At 38.2% G+C, this 20,929-nt stretch overlaps 1 protein-coding gene and 1 long non-coding RNA gene across 3 annotated transcripts in view; both read right to left on the bottom strand.

Moving 5' to 3' along the window:
* NELL1 (neural EGFL like 1) overlaps nucleotides 1-20,929 on the bottom strand; it is a 922,880-nt gene that overhangs the window by 192,340 nt on the left and 709,611 nt on the right. For both annotated transcript variants that reach the window (XM_069091288.1, XM_069091290.1), the window contains exon 15: nucleotides 2,515-2,610. In XM_069091288.1, coding sequence (XP_068947389.1) covers nucleotides 2,515-2,610 — 96 coding nt within the window. The remainder of the gene's footprint in view (nucleotides 1-2,514; nucleotides 2,611-20,929) is intronic.
* On the bottom strand, nucleotides 16,139-17,469 carry LOC138163404 (uncharacterized). Its single transcript, XR_011168877.1, has 2 exons — nucleotides 16,920-17,469; nucleotides 16,139-16,563 (listed from the first exon to the last, which is right to left on the bottom strand). It is a non-coding gene; the product is annotated as an uncharacterized lncRNA (long non-coding RNA).

Raw genomic sequence — 20,929 nt, 5'->3', positions numbered from 1 at the left:
GCTCCGGCACTATCTATGATAAATAAGACCTTGGTTTTCAGCAGCCCCAACCCAACAACTGAAAATTTAGAAATCCAATCTAAGAATTGAATATTTTGTATCTATAATTCCAAATAATCAGTTCATATGACATTTTTCTCCCATGAAATTGATATTGGTTTGGCTTTATTTTAAGGCAAATTTTAATTATTTTATTTAATTTCTTTTATTCATTAGTTATATGTCATTAAAGAAATGTACACCAAAAGGTGGGTTGGTCATACAATGAGAAAAGTTTCAGGGGAGAAGCTGGTGAGCCCCACTGAATGCCTAAAATGATATATGGTAAGTCTCAAATGATAAAAAGGGTCCAAGGATTTTAATTCAAGTAAACATTAAATAATTCAGTCTAATGGAAACAAGAGTGATACTTGGAACTACTCTGCTGCTTTTTCTGTACAAATTTAACTCTATCAGAATAATAGTGTAAATATTGATTGAATGTAAATTACTTATGTTTATTTTGCCATTCAAAGGAAATACCTGTTGATACAAAATAAAAATAAATACTATCCCAAAGCACAGAGCCACTCTTTGTCAGTTATCATTTCATTAAATCCTGGCTACAAACTTCTACTACCTTATTCCACGGAGTTGGTAGCCACCCCTACCATATGTCAGGCAGCAGTAATCCTGAGACTGGTACGACTCTTGCTTTTAAAATGAATATCCTTCGGGTGGATATGTTTGCCTTGTAACTATTTTTTCATAATTATAAGAGTAGGGTATTACTTTTGCCTGATTCTCCTAAAGATCCTTACAGTCCTGCTTTCTAGCTACCATTTCTGCTCCCAAACAGGAGGGAAATGCTCAAGGGGCTACTTCTCTTTCACTACTTCCATCTTTAAGGAATTGTTTTGGTCACATACCTAATCTGGTCACATGACTTTTTTCCTCCTGTTTTGCCATGCCTGCTTCCTATTTGTTTTATTTTGAGAAGTTTGACCAAGAGACTTGATTAGATTGTTTGATATAAAATATGACTATGTAGAGACCTCCATGAAAGATGAAATATTGAGTAAAGTCATTATTGATATCTTCTTTCCTAACTTATTACCTTCTTCACAGGTTTGTTTTGAGGAAAACAATTAATAAATCCTTATATAATATTAACAACAATAGTCCTTTGTGGACCATATGGGGCAAGCCCTAGAATGCCAAGGCGTCACTTAAAAACAAATTTTAAACAGAAAATGAACTAAAGAGCAAAAGATTTTGTTGGTAACAATCATCATTAATATCCTCTGAGCTAATTTTAGTCATGGAAAGCAATGTCCTACCCAGTAACATTCCTTTATGTCAAAAATCCCTGATGTAACTATCACAGATGATAAGAAACCCCTAACAACAACAGAAAGGCTGAACGTGTTCTGTATGGCAATTCAGCCCAGGACAAATGTGCCCCATCTCTCATCAATATTAGAACTTAAACATCTTAGAGATCATGATTTTCGTAATTTTATGTTAGCTCTACAAGTCAAGCAGCAATTTTCCATAGTAGGCTGGAGGCATTAGCACAGAGAAATGAAGTGATCTGATTATTTTTCCCTTTGCTGTAAGAACTCTGTTTGCATCCATGCATTTATTGGCATCAGAAGCAAATGAACATTTGCACAGAAAGTAGATGATTTTACAGAAAATGATGGGGCTGAATTGCACCAAATATTACAACATGTAAACCCCTCATTTGCTGCAAGTGGAAAGGTGCTTGGGGTGGCACAGTATGAACTCAAACCAATACTAATTGGCTGACATTATCAGTCCCATGAATGATAATGTTCCCAACAAACTAATATTGGAATAAAGTCGCAAGAAGGCCAATAAAAGTGTCAGTGGCGTTATTTAATGTGCATTTTTAGCAAGGAGCAAGGGCAGCTCATTGAGATTCAGTTGACACAGCAGATTGTTATAACACCAAACAGTCACTTGTATTGCTACCCAATAGACAATTAAGAGGGGCAGGTCAGTTCATCTAGCTTTATCTCTAATTAGCGGTGAAGATGCACACTGGAAACAGTGGCAGGAAGCAGCCCTGACCTTGTTAAATTAACCACATTTGATAGAGGGCAAAGAGAACAATATTTTCAAGGCTAGAAAGCCCATCTGTGACACAGCCATCCAAAGTTACTCACCTAAAGAGAACATTCCACATCCCAACAAGGAGATCCAAACCGTCCCTTACAGCACACTTGTGTCCAACGCCCCACCCAGGCCACATGTGGGCCACAACAATTCCCACTGGACCCAAATCAGGTGAAGATATAATTGGGAAATGAAATAAAGAATAAATAAAACACAGATAATGCCCAAAATGTCATTTTCTAAGTCAACATCTGGCTGCAGGAAGCCTCATGTTCAGCTTAGTGGCCACTATTTCTCTTTGAGTTTGGCACCACTACCTTATAGCACGTTCTATAGCTCCTATAACCTTTAGTGTCATGGACACAAATAATTTTCAAAACAGAGTTCTGTTACCTTTTTCGCAGTGGGTTCCTGTGAATCCAGATGGACAGAGGCATTTGTTAGGGGCCACGCATGTCCCTCCATATCTGCATCCCTCTTCACAGAAGGCTTTAAAATAAAAAGTGAATCAAATTAAAAAAATACATTAACCCCAATTTTAAAGTGCTTTGTAAAAACTTGAAATGTTAAGTAAACCATTAAGTTGAATTTTGTTTCTTAAAAATTGCTTTCATATTTATAGTATTTTTACACACTACAATTAGAAATTGAAAATAAGTGGATGAAACAGATTGGTATAGTGGAAGAGCCCTGGACTTGGAACCAGGAAAGACTTTGGTTTAATGTCCACACCTGTCTTAAAATAACTGTGTGATAATGGGGAAGTAGCTTACCCTTTCTGAGCCTGTTTCTTTATCTGTAAAATGACTATGATAACATGTTGTAAGGGTTATGGGATTTAAAGATCTTCCATGCCCCGTTGGACTTGCTGACGTAGCAGGAAGGGGTGGAACAAGAGGAAGCAGAAGCCAAGCTAGTGTTCCTGCGGTGGCTGGCGGTGGTGGCGACGGCGGCAGCAGCAGCAGAGGCAGCGGCAGCACAAAGCCCTTTTTGACTTAGCCAGAATTTCTGCTAGGACTACCAGGAGCCGGAGCTGCTGGGATTGCGCTTCCCGGACGCAGGGTGGTTGCTGTGAGTGGGGAGAGGAGGACCTTTGCCTGAGGTAGCCTGTTCTGTTTTAAAGGCTTGAAAATGTGGGTGCTTTCTACTTTATCTACCTGTGCCAATATCATAACTACTCTGATGGCTTTCACTTTCTGGTTTTGGGACTCAGTCTTTTGGTATCTTAATAAATTTTCTAGTTTATTTCCTCATATGGCAAGCATGACGTATTTTGTAATGGATAATTATATCAGCATATTTGTAATCTCCATAGGCATTGTGAATATGGCATTGCTGATACACATGTATACCTACACTTCACAGAGTTGTTGTGAGGCTCAAAGGAGACATAGTTATATAAAGAGATTTGTATACCTGAAATTATTATTTAATTGTTTAATTTTTGTTTATTCTTTTTGCTGTCTGGGGGAGTTGTCTGGATTTGTCATTTTGTGGCAGAGGGAACTCTCCAAAAGAATATTGGAGATTGACCTTTGCTCTGTAATTTGGAGTTTTAGAAGACCAAGCAGTAAAGTGACCTGCCCAGGGTCACACAACTCATATATTTCACAGGGAAGACTTGTATCTAAGTCCTCCTGAGTCTAGAAGTCTCCCTATCCATTCTGTGCCGCTTCTCACTATATGAACATAACAGAGCTGGAAGGAGCCTTAGAAGTCACTTAATCCAACACTGAAGTTCATATGTAAGGCAAAGAGTCTCAAGGACATTGTGACTAGCCCAAGGTCATGGATATGATAAGTACCATACTCAGGGTATAAACCAAGGGCCATCTCCTTGTTACCCTTGTATATGCAAAATTGGAATATTATCCTTATCAAAATTTTGTAGATGTAAAAATGAAGACGCATGCAGTTAAATGGTTTGCTTTTGGTTATGGGATGAGTAGAAGAAGCAGGTGTTTAGCTCCTGATTCAATGTTACTAATCAGTTTTTATTACATATTACTTTCTCTATGCTAACTTTCCAAAAGGTCTCATTCCAATAATACATTTATTTGTAGATATGGAAACTGTCTAGATATTAAAACCAAATTATCTTACTGACGCTGATTTCTTTTCAATGAAAACTTTTTATGAGGAGATACACATACACATTACATCAATTTGTCTCACCAAAAATTTTTATTGGCCTACACGTGGATAAAATATATTAAAATGGCATATGCTATATATAGACTCTGTTATATGGCATTATTAGCCAGACTCTTCTTTTCTCGGGCATTTTACAACTCTATAAAACCAAATGTTCATGGCATTGACTCTTAAGACCATGCAAAATCATGTAATGCTTTCAATGAATCATAGAAGTGGAAGGAAATTGAAATATCGTCTACTCCAAATCTTACTAGAGTCTGGGATACTCTCAAGGACATTCCTAAGAAGTGATCATTTGTATTCTGTTTGATGATTCTTATAGCAGAGAGCTCATTCTAATCCATTGGTTGGTAGATCAAATGATAAAGTTTTTTTTTTTAATTTATACATTGTCAGCCTCTTTCCATCTGTATCTTAACACTTCAGATATTTGGAAACAAAGATTATGTCCCCACTTATGAATTATTTTCCCCCAGGCTGAAAAGTTCTGATCCTAATATTAATTTTAAATACCCCTGCCATCTTTGTTCCTCCTCCTATGGACAGGCTAAAATGTACTTTATAAAATGGGTACCCAGAATGGAACATATTCTCCAGTTGTGCTCTAAGCAGGGTAGAGAACAAAGATCTCACTTTATTCATTTTAGGTTTTATACTTCTGTTAAGAAACATAATATTAGCTTTTTATACTTCTACAGCACCCTATTGACTCATTTTAAACTTACAGTCAATTAAAATATCCACTTTTTTCACATAATATTCTATCAATTAAGTGATCTCAAGGTTTTTTGAAGTGCCTGCTATGTGCTAGGCACTTGGGACACAAAAACAAGTATCACACAGTCCCTGTTGTCAAGAAACTTATGTTCTATGAGACGGAGATGCTGTGTATATGTAGGAAAAAAGGATATTTGTTAGGGGAAAGATTCTAGCAGTTACGGTGGATTCAACAGCACTCCATGTAGAATTTGGTCCTTAAACTGAGCTAGGAGGGGAAATGGGAATTCTAATAGGCATAGAGGAAGAGGGAATGTTTCCCAGGTGTGACAGGTTACCAGTACAAAGAGGTGCAGCCATATGCCATCTGACCATGTGCTTCCAATGATTTATTTTGAAGGTGACATTTTTAGTATATATGTAGACCTTTACCATTAAGTCATTTTATATTTTCCTGACCTATCATTCTAGTCTCTGGAAAATTTTGCAGATCATAATTTTGCTTTCTCATATGTTAACTATCCCTCTAAATTTTGTGCCATTTTAAAAATATGACAAGGGCTGTGTATATGGCTTCATCCAAGTTATTGTTAAACCTGTTAAACAGAAAAATTGTAGACAGAGTCCTGTGGCACCTCACTGAGCACATCCATCCAGTTAGACATTCAGTTAATCAGTATTCTTTGGGCCCGATCATTCAGGCAGCTATCAGTTCATCTCACTATACTAAACTCTGTTCTTTCCTCTGTCTTGTCCACAGTGATATCATGAGTATTTCTAGAAAGATGAAATCCAGTATTAACATAAAAATTTATACAATATAGTTTGATACTCAGAAGAAACTAGCTTTCTTTAGTTTTTTCGTTACTTCTCCTGGTCTCAAAAAGACCTCAAAGTTCACAGAAAGTAGTTTAGCCGTCACTTTCCTAAGATACTTCTGCATTCAGGTAGCAGTACATAGAGAGTAGATGATGAACTCATTTAGGGCAGGTATATTATAATTAACAGAGCTTTCCTTGGGTTTTAATTCCAATTCATCTATTTTATATGTTTTTCTGTCTAAACTAATTTTGATAAAGAAAACATTTAAAATAGGAGTGGACCAGTACCAATTTTCTGTCATTTTTTTTTTTACCATTGTTTACCATTTTAGCAATTTCTCCCTCAGTGTTCTTGTTGTAGCCCCCAACTGATCTGATTGTTAGGGGCCTGCTGTTTTGGTGAGGAACTCAGCCATCGTTTATGATACTCCCCAGCTGCCAGGACCAGAAAACATACTCTGATCACTTCACTCATGCATGGAACTCCTGCCTTGGGTCCCTGCTGCTCTGATGGCAGCTCCCAGAGACAACTGTTCCATGTAGGGCCAAACAAAGCTTTACTGCCTGCTTATTTTCTAGCAAGATGCCTTCCCACTGTACATTTCTTTATTCCCCACTTCCAGATCTAGAATCAGGAAGAGCAATAATCAGATAAATACTACCATTGCTCCTGAAAAGGGTGTGTGAATAACCATCACAATGGTTCCATGCACCAAAAATGAAACCAGAATACCTCTTCCTTCCCAGCACTCCCCTAGCTCTTTGTGTCATCTGTCCCTATCAGAATGTTAGCCTCTTGAGGCAAAGGACTAAATTCACTTGTGGTTTTTGTTTCCCAAGTGTTCAGCACAGTGCTTGACACATAGTAAGTCCTTGAGAAACATTTTTTCATTAAGTCAGTCATCCCAGTCAAGCAGTAGACAGATCCTGTGTCTTTTGTCTGAAACATGCATTTATTTGTGTATACCCAGACAGAAACACTCACAGACACTCAGATGCACATACACACACACACACACACACTTTTTGTTGTCCTCAAAAAATTTCTGCAACCTCTGACTCATTCTGGGCTTTAGTCTTCCTGACATTGGAGAGGTTAATTCTAATGTTCTAATGTTTTATTGTTTTGCTCAGTTACATGCTCCTGTTTAAAAAAATTTTTTTTGGCATATCTTCTTTTGGAATCTGAGCTCACTTTTGGAATTGCACTCTATGCAACCATATTTTTTTCTTCAAATACCGACTCCATTTTTTTTTTAACATCAATGAATTCATTCATTGAAATCACCAAAAAATTACATTATGCTTAGTAGAATTTTTGCTTTGTTTTTCTTTTATTCCCTTTAAAAATAGTTCATATGTAATATTTATGATAATTATTGCCTAGAATAACTCAGTCTTCCAAACTGCTAGATAGCAAACAGGTAACTGTATATGAACACAATAAAGAACCTAGATAAGAAGATGAAGAAGAAATGTAAGCCATTTAGTCCAAACCTCTCATTATATGGATGAGGAAACAAAGGCCAGTGAACGTTAGGGGACTTTAGCAAGATGATAGGGGTAGCTAACTGCCACAGATGGGATTGGAATCCAGGTTTTCTGACTAAATCCAGTGTTGTTTCTAGAACACACATATAAGTGAATTAGAATAGTGTACCATGCTTAGATCAAGAAGAGCAGGACTCAAGTCTTGCTTCCGATAAGGAAGGGTGGCACAGTCCTGACCAAATCACACGGCTTCCATGTGTCTCAGGAAGATCATGAGGGCTCCTCTACTAAATAATAACTCAATTATCTACCTTGGTGGAGTCAGTTCTCACACTGGGAATTTCTTGTGTTCAAAATCATAGTCACGCATTCAATAAACATTTAAACACCTAGCACATGTCAGGCATTGTGCCAAATTATAGCGATATAAACTGAAAAAAACAAAAACAAACAAAAAAACCAACCAGCCCCTGCCCTCAAGGAGCTTACAATCTAATGGAGGAAGACAACATTTGAAAGAAAGCTGAAATGAGGGAGGAGGGTAAAGGTCTTCAGTGAGGGTTCATAATAGAGAATTTCAGAGAAGTACAAAATCGTAGAACTGTTGGTACACGTGGAGAAAATCTGTACTGAGCCCTGTACTTAAATAGAGGTCCTGGAGCTCATGGCCCTGCCCTCTAGCTAGAGTCTAATCAGGGAGGTGGAGGTTACTGATGAGATGTAAGTATCAGGCAGGATAACGAAATTTCACAGGGATGAGTTTCCTGGGGAAGCAAGACATATTGGAGAATTCCAAAGAAGTTCAAAAACTGGTCTGAAATAGACCATCAGCATATATGGATATGGGATGCTAGGTGTCCCAATGGATAGAGGGTCAGGCTTGAAGTCAGGAAGACTCACCTTCATGAGTTCAAATACAACCCAGACACTTCCTAGCTGTGTGACCCTAGGAAAGTCACTTCATCTTGTTTGCCTGATGTGTAAAACTAATTGGAGAAGGAAATGGCAAACCACTCCTGTATCCTTGCCAAGAAAACCCCAAACGGGGTCATGAAAAGTCAGACATCACCAAACAACTGAAATATAGATATTCCAGGTGTCTGTTGATATGTTGAACTTTAGTGGAAGTACTGAGATTACACAGAGTAATAAGGTGTGTAGCATTTTATTTTTATTGCTTCTGAGAAAACTTCACTATAGCCAACTGAACAATGGAATCATAGCTAGAGTTGGAAGGGCTCTTAGAGATCATCTACCCCCTCATTTGGCAAATAAAGAAACTGAGGGTCACAGATGTTGCATGGCTTACTCATAGTCACACAGGTTGCAAGTGTAGAGTATGAATTTGAATTCAGGTCCTATGAATTCATATTCAGCTCACTATAATCAGATATCTCTAAACTATACCAAATTGGCTCCATGCAAAAGACTGTATTTTCTTTTCACTAAGCACCAGGCAAAACAAACTGTTTAGCAGCACTTCGGAAGTAAATGAAAAACAAGTCTCACCTGAGCATGATCACCAGTTTCTGCACCATTTAGTACTGCTGGCAGAGGCAGCTTCCTGCATTTTCCCCGGCTAATGGAAAGCTTCCTTTGATCTCACCAGAAGACAGTATATTTTCTATATTCCAAGTTCCATTTCCTGTTCTGAACGCCTTAACACTGATAGCCTCTGTAAAAGCCTTGCCGTAACAGCTGTGTTTTTCAAAAGCAAACCTAAAAGAAGTCATAATGTAGACTGCATTCATAAGGATGAGTCTTTTCGGCCTCTCTAAGATACACAGTATTGTTCTTTAGATACCCAGTGGGCAGCTGTGAGTAGTTTTAATAAATATTTAAAGAGCCGTCTTGTGCTGGAGTTAATAGCTGAATTACAAAGACTTTCTGCGAGCCAGATTCAGAGATGGGATATTGGCAAAGGGAAGTATCAAATAATGGTAACAGGCTCCTAGGGCATTTCAGCAGAAGCAGCAATTTAGGTTTATTTTACAAACCCCAAACCAAGACCAAAAATTGTCTGGGACCCACCCTAGAGGTACAGCCCATTTAACAAGTGTTACAAGCTCATTAAAAAAAAAGAGAAAGAAAACACCTTGGGGGCCCCTATCCTATTATTTCTGATATAATCAATAATAAAGAGCATTTTATCCAATTCTGAAATGAACATTAGAGAGTTTATTCTGTTCTAAAATAATAGTGAGAGTCTGAAGAGTAGTAATTTTAAAAATCAATTAAGAAAGAATGTGCAGGCCTTCAGCCAAGCTGGTGCTCTGAATGCAAGGCAGACTACCCAGCTCTCAGACTTACTCTAGCGAAAACTTGAAGTTTATACCAGATTGAAAGACGTTCTCTACATCCAGAGAAAGAACTGATAAATAGAATTATTTGTGTGTGTAATCTAAAATACACACATATTTTTGTGTAATGATAGCCATCTCTAAGGTGTGGAGAGAAAAAAGGGGGCAAAAAAGAAAGTTACATTATAACTTTATTATATATTTAAAAGGAATAGCAAGTTGTATATAACAGATTAGCAGTTTCACATCCATATGGAAATGCTTGTGTTATTTCATAAATTAAAAAATTAATGATGATGCAGAAATCCAATGAGAAACTATGGTGACTGAGTGTGTACCAGCCAAACACTAGTAGAAGGTAGCCTGATGGTGGGCTCCCATGGACACCTTGGCAGAGACACTGGAAGAGAGCAGTGATGGCAAACAGCCAGCAGCACAGCAGGATTCAGGCAAGGGCATTCTAGTCTCAAGGACTGCAAGGTCCCTGGCACCCTTTCTGAGATACTCAGTGTCTGGCTGTTTGCACATCAATGATCGAAGGAGGTCTGACCCCAGGAGGTGGAAATTCAACCCAAGCACCCAGGTGATCCAAGGTAAGACCAAGAGGGATCAATACATTGACCCAGTACAGCAGGGGAACTGGCCCTGGCAAAAAGGTTCAATTAAATAACTAAAGATGGAATGAAGAAGACCTTGATATTGTGTGTGTACTTAACAGACACACAGAGCAATCTAGAAATACACATATGGATACAGATATCAAGCTATCTAGCTAGCTATGTTAGATCTAATCCTTCAAAAAGGAGACAGGCAGCTCTAAAACAAGTGCACATTCTCAATGGAAAGACACATTTTTTTTCACAAGGAATACATGATTTTTATACAAGTATAAATTTAAGTTCATTTTAGATTTTGAAAAATATAATGTGACTGAAAACTATTTCAAGAAAGCATAAATTAAAATTGGCTAGATATATTACAGCCAGACAGCAAAATGAAGATAGTTAATTACTTTCTGAAAAAAAAAGTCTAAAAGAAAAATTCCCAACAGTTGCATACCCCAAATCTCAAATATGGCCAAAGAAAACATATTGCAAGTCTCTAGAAAGAAAAATAAAATAAAATTACTAAGAATTATAGTTAGAATCACATAAGATCTGGCAAGTTCTATCAGAGAAGAGATCTTGGAACATAATATCCTTAAAAGCAAAAGATATAAGCTAATTGTTGAGAATAATTTACCTAGAAAAGTTGAGTATAATGTTACAGAAAAAAATAACCATTTAATGGAATAGAGAACTTTCAAGAATTTCCGATTAAAGTTCAGAACCAAGTACAATTATTAAAATATAAACATTTGAGTTAAGAGAAAGCTAGAAAGGAAAATGTTTTTAAACAACTGGAAGTACCTGTGTGATGATGTGGTGCTGACATTCTAATAGGAGAAGAAACAGTGTCTCCTCAGAATCATAATGTCTTCGAGGGGTATTGAGGGAGTTAAATAGGAAAAAACAGGTCCTATATGGTGGGTTTGTTCTGTTTTGAAGAATTTGAAAACATAAAAGAGAAGGATGGATAAAAGCAATACTTATGTAGAAAAGAAAAAAAGAAAAGAGGAACTTACTATTTCTTATAAACGTAAGATATAATCTAAAAAGATGTAATGTAAGATGATCATATAAACAAGGAGAAAGAGGTGCATGGAAGGAACATCAGATCAACCTGAGTTTTCTCTGAAAGTTACAGAGAAACAGTAAATACACTCATGCCCTCAAAGAAACTGATGTGCAAATACATCAACCTCAACAGAGCAAAAACAGTGATGGAGATGGGGAAGAGACCGGGGGGAGGATAATACTGGAAAAAGCAAACTAGAATCTGAGGGAAGGCCTGAGACTCCCTCTTAAACAATTGGACAAATATATAATGAAATAGTATCACACCATAAGAAATTATAATAGAAAGGATTTCAGACAATCTTGGTCATTATGAACTAATGTAGGGTAAATTGAGCAGAAGCAGAACAATTTATTTAGGGTCAAACATTATTTTAAAAATAACTCTGAAAGAATTAAAAACCAATGACCAACTATATCTTCAGAATACCTGTGATAAAACATGTTACCCACCTCATGACAGAGAATATGGGAATAGTGTAGAGAACTTTCAGGGTTTCCCTGGCCCCACTAATGGAATGTTCCCCTCCCCTATACAATTATCCGAAAGGTTATAGGGCAGATAAGCAGGAGGATGTGTAACTTTGTTTAGATGTAGGGAACGTTTGGGGTCCCCCGGCCCTGCTAAAGTAATGTTCTCCTCCCCTATACAATTATCTGTAAGGTTACAGGGCAGATAAGCAAGAAGGTATGTAATCTTTTTTGTTTATGCCGCCAGATATGGTCCTGTGATATTTCCCTAATAAATAACTAATCTAAGCAAGGGTAAATAGTAAACAAGACCAAGGGAGGGTCCTTGTACATTGTCTGCATACTTTTGGGGTGTCTGCATTCTTTTGGGTCACGTAGATCTTCTGCTGGGGGGGGCATATAAACTCTGTGAGCCCCTTGTATCTTTGGCTCTGTATGAAATGGTCCTAGTAATAAACAGACTATTGATTACACCCCCATCTCATTATTCTCACCACTCGCTAGCCCATGAACTGCGCTGGCCACAGTAAATAAAATGAAGAAACATGTACTTTAGACACACATGGCCAATTTGTGGAATTGTATACTGTGTGTATATATGCTCATACATACACAAACACATGTATACACACATATATCTCCTATATACATATGTAGAATATATCTATCAACACACACATACATATTTTTGTTGTTGTTCAGTTCTTTCAGTTGTGTTCAACTCAAGACTGCTGCAATGGTAATGTAAATGGGAAGATCTTTCCCACCCATTAATAGCCCATGTGACCTGCTTAAGTCACATGGAAGTCTAAGTCACATGAAGCCTGTGGTGAGAGGAGCTTGCTGACCAGGTAGAGCATGAAAGGTGGAACAGAGCCCAAAAGAAGTTGGTGAGAGCAGTTAGAGCTGAAGGAAAGAGAGGAAGCAGGCAGCAAGCTGTGAATGTTTGTTTGTGGGAAGGCCCTAGTAGGGGGAAGGCTTGGGGATGGAGGTGCCTCTCACATTGTTATTGTATATAGATTTATTTGTTGCTAGGTTGGATTTGACTTTCTGGTGTTTGAATAAATGTTTTGGTCTGTCTACCATGTGGAGAGTCTACTGCATTTTGCAATTCAGAACTATGCCAGCATATTCATAGCAGCCATAGGCGCTGTGAATATTGTGTTGGTGCTACAACCCCATTTGGCGTTTTCTTAGCAAAAATACTGGAGGGTTTACCATTTTCTTCTCTAGTTCATTTTACAGATGAGGAGATTGCCCACATAGCTAGTATCTAAGGACAGATTTGAATTCTTCCTGACTCCAGGCCACTGCTCCACCAAGCTGTCCTCACACATATATACATTTGTGTATGTGTATGTCTGTGTACATATATGTATATATGTGACATGGAAGTACATGCATATATTTTGTGTTGATTCTATTATTCTCTTCTATATTGTGTTGATTCTAATATTCTATTCTATATATTCAGGTTGATTCTATAAAGTCCATATTCCATATATGTACCCATCCATATGCATGACAATATACATACACCTATACATTTATGGACGTGCATATATATATACATATAAGGTATACACACGACATATGCACAAAGTGCTATTACAAATATTTTGTATAATATATATTTTATCTATACACATAAAGTATTTTCTTGTAATTTTGTTTTTCTTATCAAGATATTAGAAACAAAGTGGTTACATATCCATTAGGCGATGACTGAATAGCATTTTGGTGTATTAGCAAAATAGTGTAATAGCAGAATATTATTGCCCCATAGGAAAGGACAGACATGAAGATTCCACGGAAATATGGGAAAAATTCATTTGCACTGATATTGAGTGCAATAAGTGGAACCAGGAGAATATAAAATAATCACAATACAAATTAACACATTAAAAGACATCAGAACTCAGCCCAATTCAATAAGCATTCTTGTCTCCAAAGACTGACCATGTAACCTACTTTACTGGCACATAGTAGGTATTAATAAATATTTATTAATCGATTGTTAGAAAGGGAGTCGAATATAATGGCTAAGTGTAGAGTATGGTAGGTATGCATTTTACTTAACTATTCTTTTTTTGTTAAGAGACAAATTTATAGCCAATTGAATGCTGATAAATGTTTAACAACTGACTTTCTAAAATACACACTTCCAAATTTAATCTGCATTATAAGCATTTTCTCCAACATTTTCTTAAAGCTAGATAATTATGAAAACAATAATTCAGGCTCTGACTTATAGTATTTCCTTATTTCTGAGACATCAATGGTCACATTGAAAATTTAACCATGGGCTTTCATGAGCCAGATCAAGCAGGTTCTAGCATATACCTGAACTGGAAGTGTATTGGGGAAAAACAGCTTTTTTTTTGAAGCATCAGTGAAAAGTTTTGTTTCTTAGAACAAGCAGGCTATATCATCCGATCCAATTTTAGCTTATTCAATTCAAAAAAGCCATTCAACCTCCATGGGACAGTTCAAGTTTTACACACTCAAGCTGTGTGTTACTTAGTCTAGGCTCCTTTCCTGCCTTGCTTTTCTCACCATGGTCTATGTATTTGTATGAAGTAATTTAACTATATCAATTACTCACATTAACTCCCCCACTCCCAAACAAATTTCATTTCCTACCCTTATCTCTCACTGAAAAAAAAATAATCCATTCTCATGTGTTCAAACTAATAATGGCTTTTTCCTAGGGATAGGAGGTTAGAAGTCAGGAAGAAGTGAATGAATGTATTTAGAAATTACCTGCTCTGGGTCATGGAAACAGAGTGGAAAACAGGAGAGAAGTTAATAAGGAAACCTAGCAAGACCATGGGAGTGGCAAATGGACTCTGCATTAGCTTTGTGAACCTAAAAATCAATGAGACGTCATCTGAACTACTCAGGCGCTCCTTGGAAGCTGCCGGCTTTTGTGATTAAATTTTTTAATAAGTCCATCAGCCTGTGGTTTTCTAGGTTGCTGCTGTGTGGGGGGCCCTTCAGCAACATAGTTTGTCATGAAATAATGGAATACTACAGTTTTCTTCTGAAATATCGAAGTTTTCTTAGCAAGCGGCCTTCCACTAATCCCGGACAGTTAACATAAGCATGATAAATCTAAGTGAGCCTTTCCATGCTGGAGCCAGCACCTGGAGCTACTTTGAAGAAGTATAGTTTCTGAAACTGTTAGAAGATAGAGATATCAGATACCAGCCAGCAGTGGGACTAATTCTTGTGCTGGCAGCCAAGAAGTGAGCTTACAGATTCAGCTGTCCAATTCACTGTGGTGAGCATCCGATAAGACAAAAGGCAAATGGTGCCATCACCATGAAAAAAAAAATCATCTTTGACATGCAGTGCATTGGAGAGAGTCGAGGATTTGGAGCCCAGGGAGCGTAGTTCAAATCCAAGCTTCAGCATTTATTATTTGTGCATGTAACCTCCAGCAAGTCACAAAAGCTTTCTATGCCTTAGATGTCTGACACATTCGATGAAATGAGAGAATTGGACCACATGAGCTCTGAGGACCCTTCCACCCTAAATCTGTTATCTTGAAAGCTGGGCAATCCAACAAGAAATTATCTAGCATCTAATATGAGCAAAACATTTTGCTAGAAATCAGGGATTTAAAGATAATTTAAAAGGAAAAGCAAACAGCAGATTTCAGGGAATAAAAAGCAGGACATGCTATTAGGAAGGCCAGAGCTTAAATATCTGCCTCGGATGCTTATTAGCTGTGTGACCCTGGGGATGTTAATTAACCTTTCTGTGCCTCAATTTTCTCATCTGTAAAATGAGAGGATTGGATTTGGTGATCCTAAGTAACTGTGTATCTCTGAATATAATCCAATTGGGGGAAAGAAAAAAAGTCCTGCCCTCTAGGATTTTACACTATTTTGGGGGGAGGAGAATATAAAATGAAAGAAAATAAAACTACATGTGAAAGATAATTTTTCATCTTTATATCCATGCATACACACATGATGTGATTATAGATGCATACACATAAACACATACACACATATAGCATATGCCTAGAAAAGTCAATGCCTTTTTAAGCTATAAAAGCTTAATATTCTTGCATATACACATATTTGCTTTTAGTTCCATTAGGTTCTCTCAATATACATGCATATACATATACGCATTCCTACACACACATGCAAGCACGCACACACACACAGGATTAGTAGTTACTCTGGACTCCATCAGGCTCTTTCCGGTTCGGGGAGACACTGCCAAGCCAAAGTGTAGCAGAGTTATGTGGGGAACACAAGTCAACCAATGGAAAGACAAATCTTGTACAAGAGCCAGCTTTTAGATAACAATATTTTCCATAGGTGATATTTCTGAGACTGTAATGTAATGCCAAAAGAAGGCAACTTCCCAGGTTCAAAATACCAGCATAGGTGCTCTCTATTTTATTCAGTAACAAACCCAGAACAGAGAAGATCAAAACATGACATCATTCAAAATACAGCATTTACTAAGTGTGATTAAATCATCTCCAAGGCCTACCCCACCCCAGGACTTTCCAATCATTCAATCAATTACAAAGTCTCTGTTCCAAATACTTCTCCACCCCTAGGCTATACCTTAATTAAGTCCACCACAAAGCCCCTCTTCTCAAATGGAGATTAGTTTCCAAACATAAGTAAAATACATTCATTTGCTCAACCATAGAACACAAAAAGGTCAAAAGTTCCCCACCCCTGGATCACAATTGAATCTACCCCAGAGTTACATCAAGTTTAAACACAGCACTTAATACCCAAATGGAGGTCTTTTCTTCATCTTGACACGAGGCAAGTTCTCAGCAATCTTAGTTCCTGGGGAGACAAGGCTTAGCAAGGCCATAAGATACATTGCCAGTCCCTTCATGAATTCATCCTCTGTCTGTAGAACAGTCCTAGAACCCCTGAACACATTAGCAAAGCCCTCTCCCAGGATTTCTGTAAACATACAACAAGAAAATCCTTCTTCAGGGCTTCTGAACCAACAGAAAGGCTCCCAGACCCCTGCAACAACAGCACTGTCCTTCACCAGTGGACAGTATTCATTCTGTCTGCCGGACAGTCTCCAGACCCCTGCAACAACAGTACTGTCCCTCAGTCCTTGGCAGCTCAGGGGGCAGGTCTCAAAAGTCCAGGGCAATTCAAAGCGGCCACCAGCAATCTCTTAGTCTCTCTCCACGAGGTGCAGCTTCCAAAAAGAACTTCCGCCTCTCTCTTGTCTCTCCAAATCTACATCACCAGCTCCTCCCACTTCAGGACTTTCTTTTCACATCATCAAGCCCATCCCACAGGTGGGATTAACAAACTCTGGGTTTTAATACAATCAATTTGAAAACCAAGCCAATACAGGGGAATCTTTAATTGCCATTACTATCACATTCCACCCCTCCAGGATCCTTGGCCTTACAATCTCAATCTAAATGGCCATGGATCCTGGAACAAATAGAGGCACTATGCTTTGTACTCCTTACAGACTACGCCATAATGTAATGTAATGCCAAAAGAAGGCAACTTCCCAGGTTCAAAATACCAGCATAGGTGCTCTCTATTTTATTCAGTAACAAACCCAGAACAGAGAAGATCAAAACATGACATCATTCAAAATACAGCATTTACTAAGTGTGATTAAATAGTCTCCAAGGCCTACCCCACCCCAGGACTTTCCAATCATTCAATCAATTACAAAGTCTCTGTTCCAAATACTTCTCAATGGAGGGGATGTCCATCAGTTGGGGAATAGCTGAACAAGTTGTGATATGTGATTATGATGGAGTACTATCGTGCTCTAAGAAATGATGAGCAGGATGCTCTTAGAAAAACCTGGAGGGGGGTGGAGCCAAGAGGGCCACATAGAAGCAGGAAAACTCCATTAGCTCCCCCCATAACAACTTCAAATACATATAAAATATGACTCTAAACAAATTTTAGAGCTACAGAACCCATAAAGTGACAGAGAGAAACAAATTTTCCACTGAAGGCAGCCCGGCAGACTGACAGGAATGGTCCATCACAGCATGCCAGGAGCTGAGCCCAGCCCCATGTGAGCCCACAGTTTTAGCTCCAGGGCAGCTCTGACCAGCAGAGGCTGCAAGGGACTTCAGGAGAGTGGATCACCAGCAGCTGTGGCAGTTTCCAGAAATATCAACTCATAAATGCCAAAGACAAAGTAAAAGGTCAGGGTAGAACTCTGCTGGAACTGGGGGGAGGGACGGAAGAGTGGGGACAGAGAATGGTCTGGCCCGTGCCCCCTGGGGTGAGAAGTGGTGGAGGTGTGGTGTCCAGGCAGCTTCCACCACTGTGGCAGCTTCAGCTCCTGGCCTGCAGATTGTAAGGGGACCTAGCAACCATTCTGAGGGGTAATCACTCTTGCTTTAACCTACTTGGATCTGGATTGCTGTCTAGGGTGGAGGTCCTGGGGTGTGTGACCAGAGTACCAGAGCATGTGGAGGCTTCAGAGAGCGCAGCCAACTAATAGCTCCAGCAGCTGCAAAAACCCCAGGTCAAGGAGAAAATATTACAAGCACCCAAGAAGAAACAATCTGAATATTGTGGAAACACAATCAGTACAACACAGGATCTGGCAGCTTCTACACTGAGGGATCAAAGGGCTTGGGATATGATATTCCAAAGGTCAAAGGAACTAGGATTAAAACCAAGAATCACCTACCCAGCAAAACTGAGTATAATGTTTCAAGGGAAAATATGGTTATTCAATGAGATAGAAGATTTTCAAGCATTCTTGATGAAAAAAACAGAGTTGAATAGAAAATTTGACATTCAAATACAAGAATCAAGAGAATCATGAGAAGGTAAACAGGGAAAAGAAATCATAAGGAACTTATCAAAATTGAACTATTTACTTCCCTACATGGAAAAATGATAATTGAAACCTATGAAACTTTTCTCAGTACGAGGATATTTGAAGGGAATATAAATGTGTACATATACATACATATATGTCTATATAGGAGGGTATATGTGCATATGAATACATATGTGAGTGTCTGTATGTATGTGTACAGGTATACATAGAGGGAACAGGATCAATTGAATAGGAAGGGGTGACATTTAAAAGGTAAAATTGAGAGGTGAGAAAGGAATATAATGAAAGGAGATAGGGAGAGACAGAATGAGGTAAATTATTTCATATAGAAGAGGCAAGGGAAAGCTGTTACAATGGAGGGGAGGAAAAGGAAGGAAAAAGGGAATGGGTCAAACTTACTCTCATTGAATTTGGCTTAGGGAGGGAATGACATACACACTAAATTGGGTATTTTGCTATACAGGAGAGTAGGGGGGAAAGGAATGAGAGGGGAAGGGAGGACAGGTTTGGGGGGAGGGTAGTTAGAAGCACCCACTTTTGAAAAGGGACAGGGTCAAAGTTGAGAATAGAACAAGTGGGGGTCAGTATAGGATGGAGGGAAATATAGTCAGTCTTTCACAATATATCCACTATGGAAATGTTTTGCTTGGCTACACTTGTACAACCTATATTGAATTGCTTATCTTCCAAGTAATGGTGGGTGATGAGGGAGGAAGGGAAAGAATCTGGAATTCAAAGTTTTAAAAATAATATTATTATCATTTTTCATGCAACTGGGAAATAAGATATACAGGCACTGGGGTATGGAGATCCACCTTGCCCTACCAGAAGGTCGGAAGGGACGTGGGGGAGGATATAGGAGAGAGAAGATTGGGGGAGGTGGCATACAATGAGATTGCTGTTTGGGGGCGGTGGGCAGGGGAAAAACAGGAAGAAAATTTGTAACTCAAAATCTTGTGGAAATGAATGATGTAAACTAAAAATAAACATAAAATTCAATTAAAAAAAAAGAAAGAACCTTGAAAGACTTGCATGGGCTGATGCAAAGTGAAATGCACTGTGTACAAAGTAACAGCAATATTGTAAAATGATCAGCTGCGAATGACTTAGCTATTCTCAGCAATACAATGGTCCATGGCAGCTCTTAAGTACTTATGATGAAAAATGCTGTCCATCCCCAGAGAAAGAATAGATGGTTTCTGAATACAGATTGAAGTATGCTTTAAAAAAAAAAACTTTTAAACAAATTAATTTTTTAAATCAATGCTATTGATTTCAGCCAAATTGCCCTGTCCTCAACACTGTAGCAAGCTTCAGCATCTTCCTGATCTTTAGTGTTTTCCCGTGCTTTATACATTTTAAAGCACTTTCTCATTCATTATCTCAGTCACGCTTCCCTATGAGTTAGTCACTTATTATGTGCATTTTATATATGAGAAAAGTAAGAGAAGTTAGTGGTTAGCCAAGATTACACAAGAAATCAGGGAGATACCAGAGAATAACACAAAAGTCTCCTGACTGGTATTCCAGCAATCAATTGATGACGGGTGTTCATATAGTCTCGAAAAAGTATAGGCAGTTGATCAATATGAATTTATTAAGTCCTTTCGATATGTCAGTTACTGTGCCAAGCACTCTGGTGATGCTTCAAAGGCAAAAAAGCAAGCTCTCGTTGTACTTATGTTGTACAATAATGAGGTAGTTTTCACATATAAACTCATTGACCTTCACAATAGCACTATGAGATAGACAAGGCAGAAATTACGTCCATTTTACAGATGAGAGAACCAAGGAAGTATAGACATATTTTAAAAAACAAAAACTTGGTTCATTTGAAGGAGGGTAGCAAAACTACTGTGTATTCATTTATATTGAACTGACACCTTTACTCTTGAAAGTTTTATTCCTTTAAGTTAGTATTTTATTGAACTAAAAAGGTTCAAAGAAGACTTCTGACCAAGATCAAAAAAAAATACACATTTGACCTTTCCTTGCCTACTTTCAAAGTCAAAATGTATGATTCTCTTTTGTTGGCATGTCTGATTAATGACTGCTTTCTCCCCACACACACCCTCTGGGCCTCTGGTTTCCAATACCTGCTTGTTATCTATCTTTCTGTATTTTTAACTATATCTCATCTGCAACACTGGCTCTTTCATTCTTGTGTTAATGTTAGTTTTGAAAGCTGTAGGCTCCAATCCCTCAAAATATGAACATTTATACGCCTGGAAGCAGCAGCCACAGCATAATGCTTATTTGACAGAAGGAACCTTATCTAAGGGGGTAAGCTGGGCACTGGCACTCAGGAGGCCTAGACTAGAGTCTTGTTTCAATCACTTAC

This window comes from Petaurus breviceps, unplaced genomic scaffold (genome assembly GCF_028583685.1).
Source record: "Petaurus breviceps papuanus isolate PSGF00001 unplaced genomic scaffold, PetGlider_PUasm1.0 188, whole genome shotgun sequence".
Taxonomy (NCBI): Eukaryota; Metazoa; Chordata; class Mammalia; order Diprotodontia; family Petauridae; genus Petaurus; species Petaurus breviceps.
Note: the sequence above shows the minus strand (reverse complement) of the source record. Positions and strands in the feature narration are given on the sequence as shown.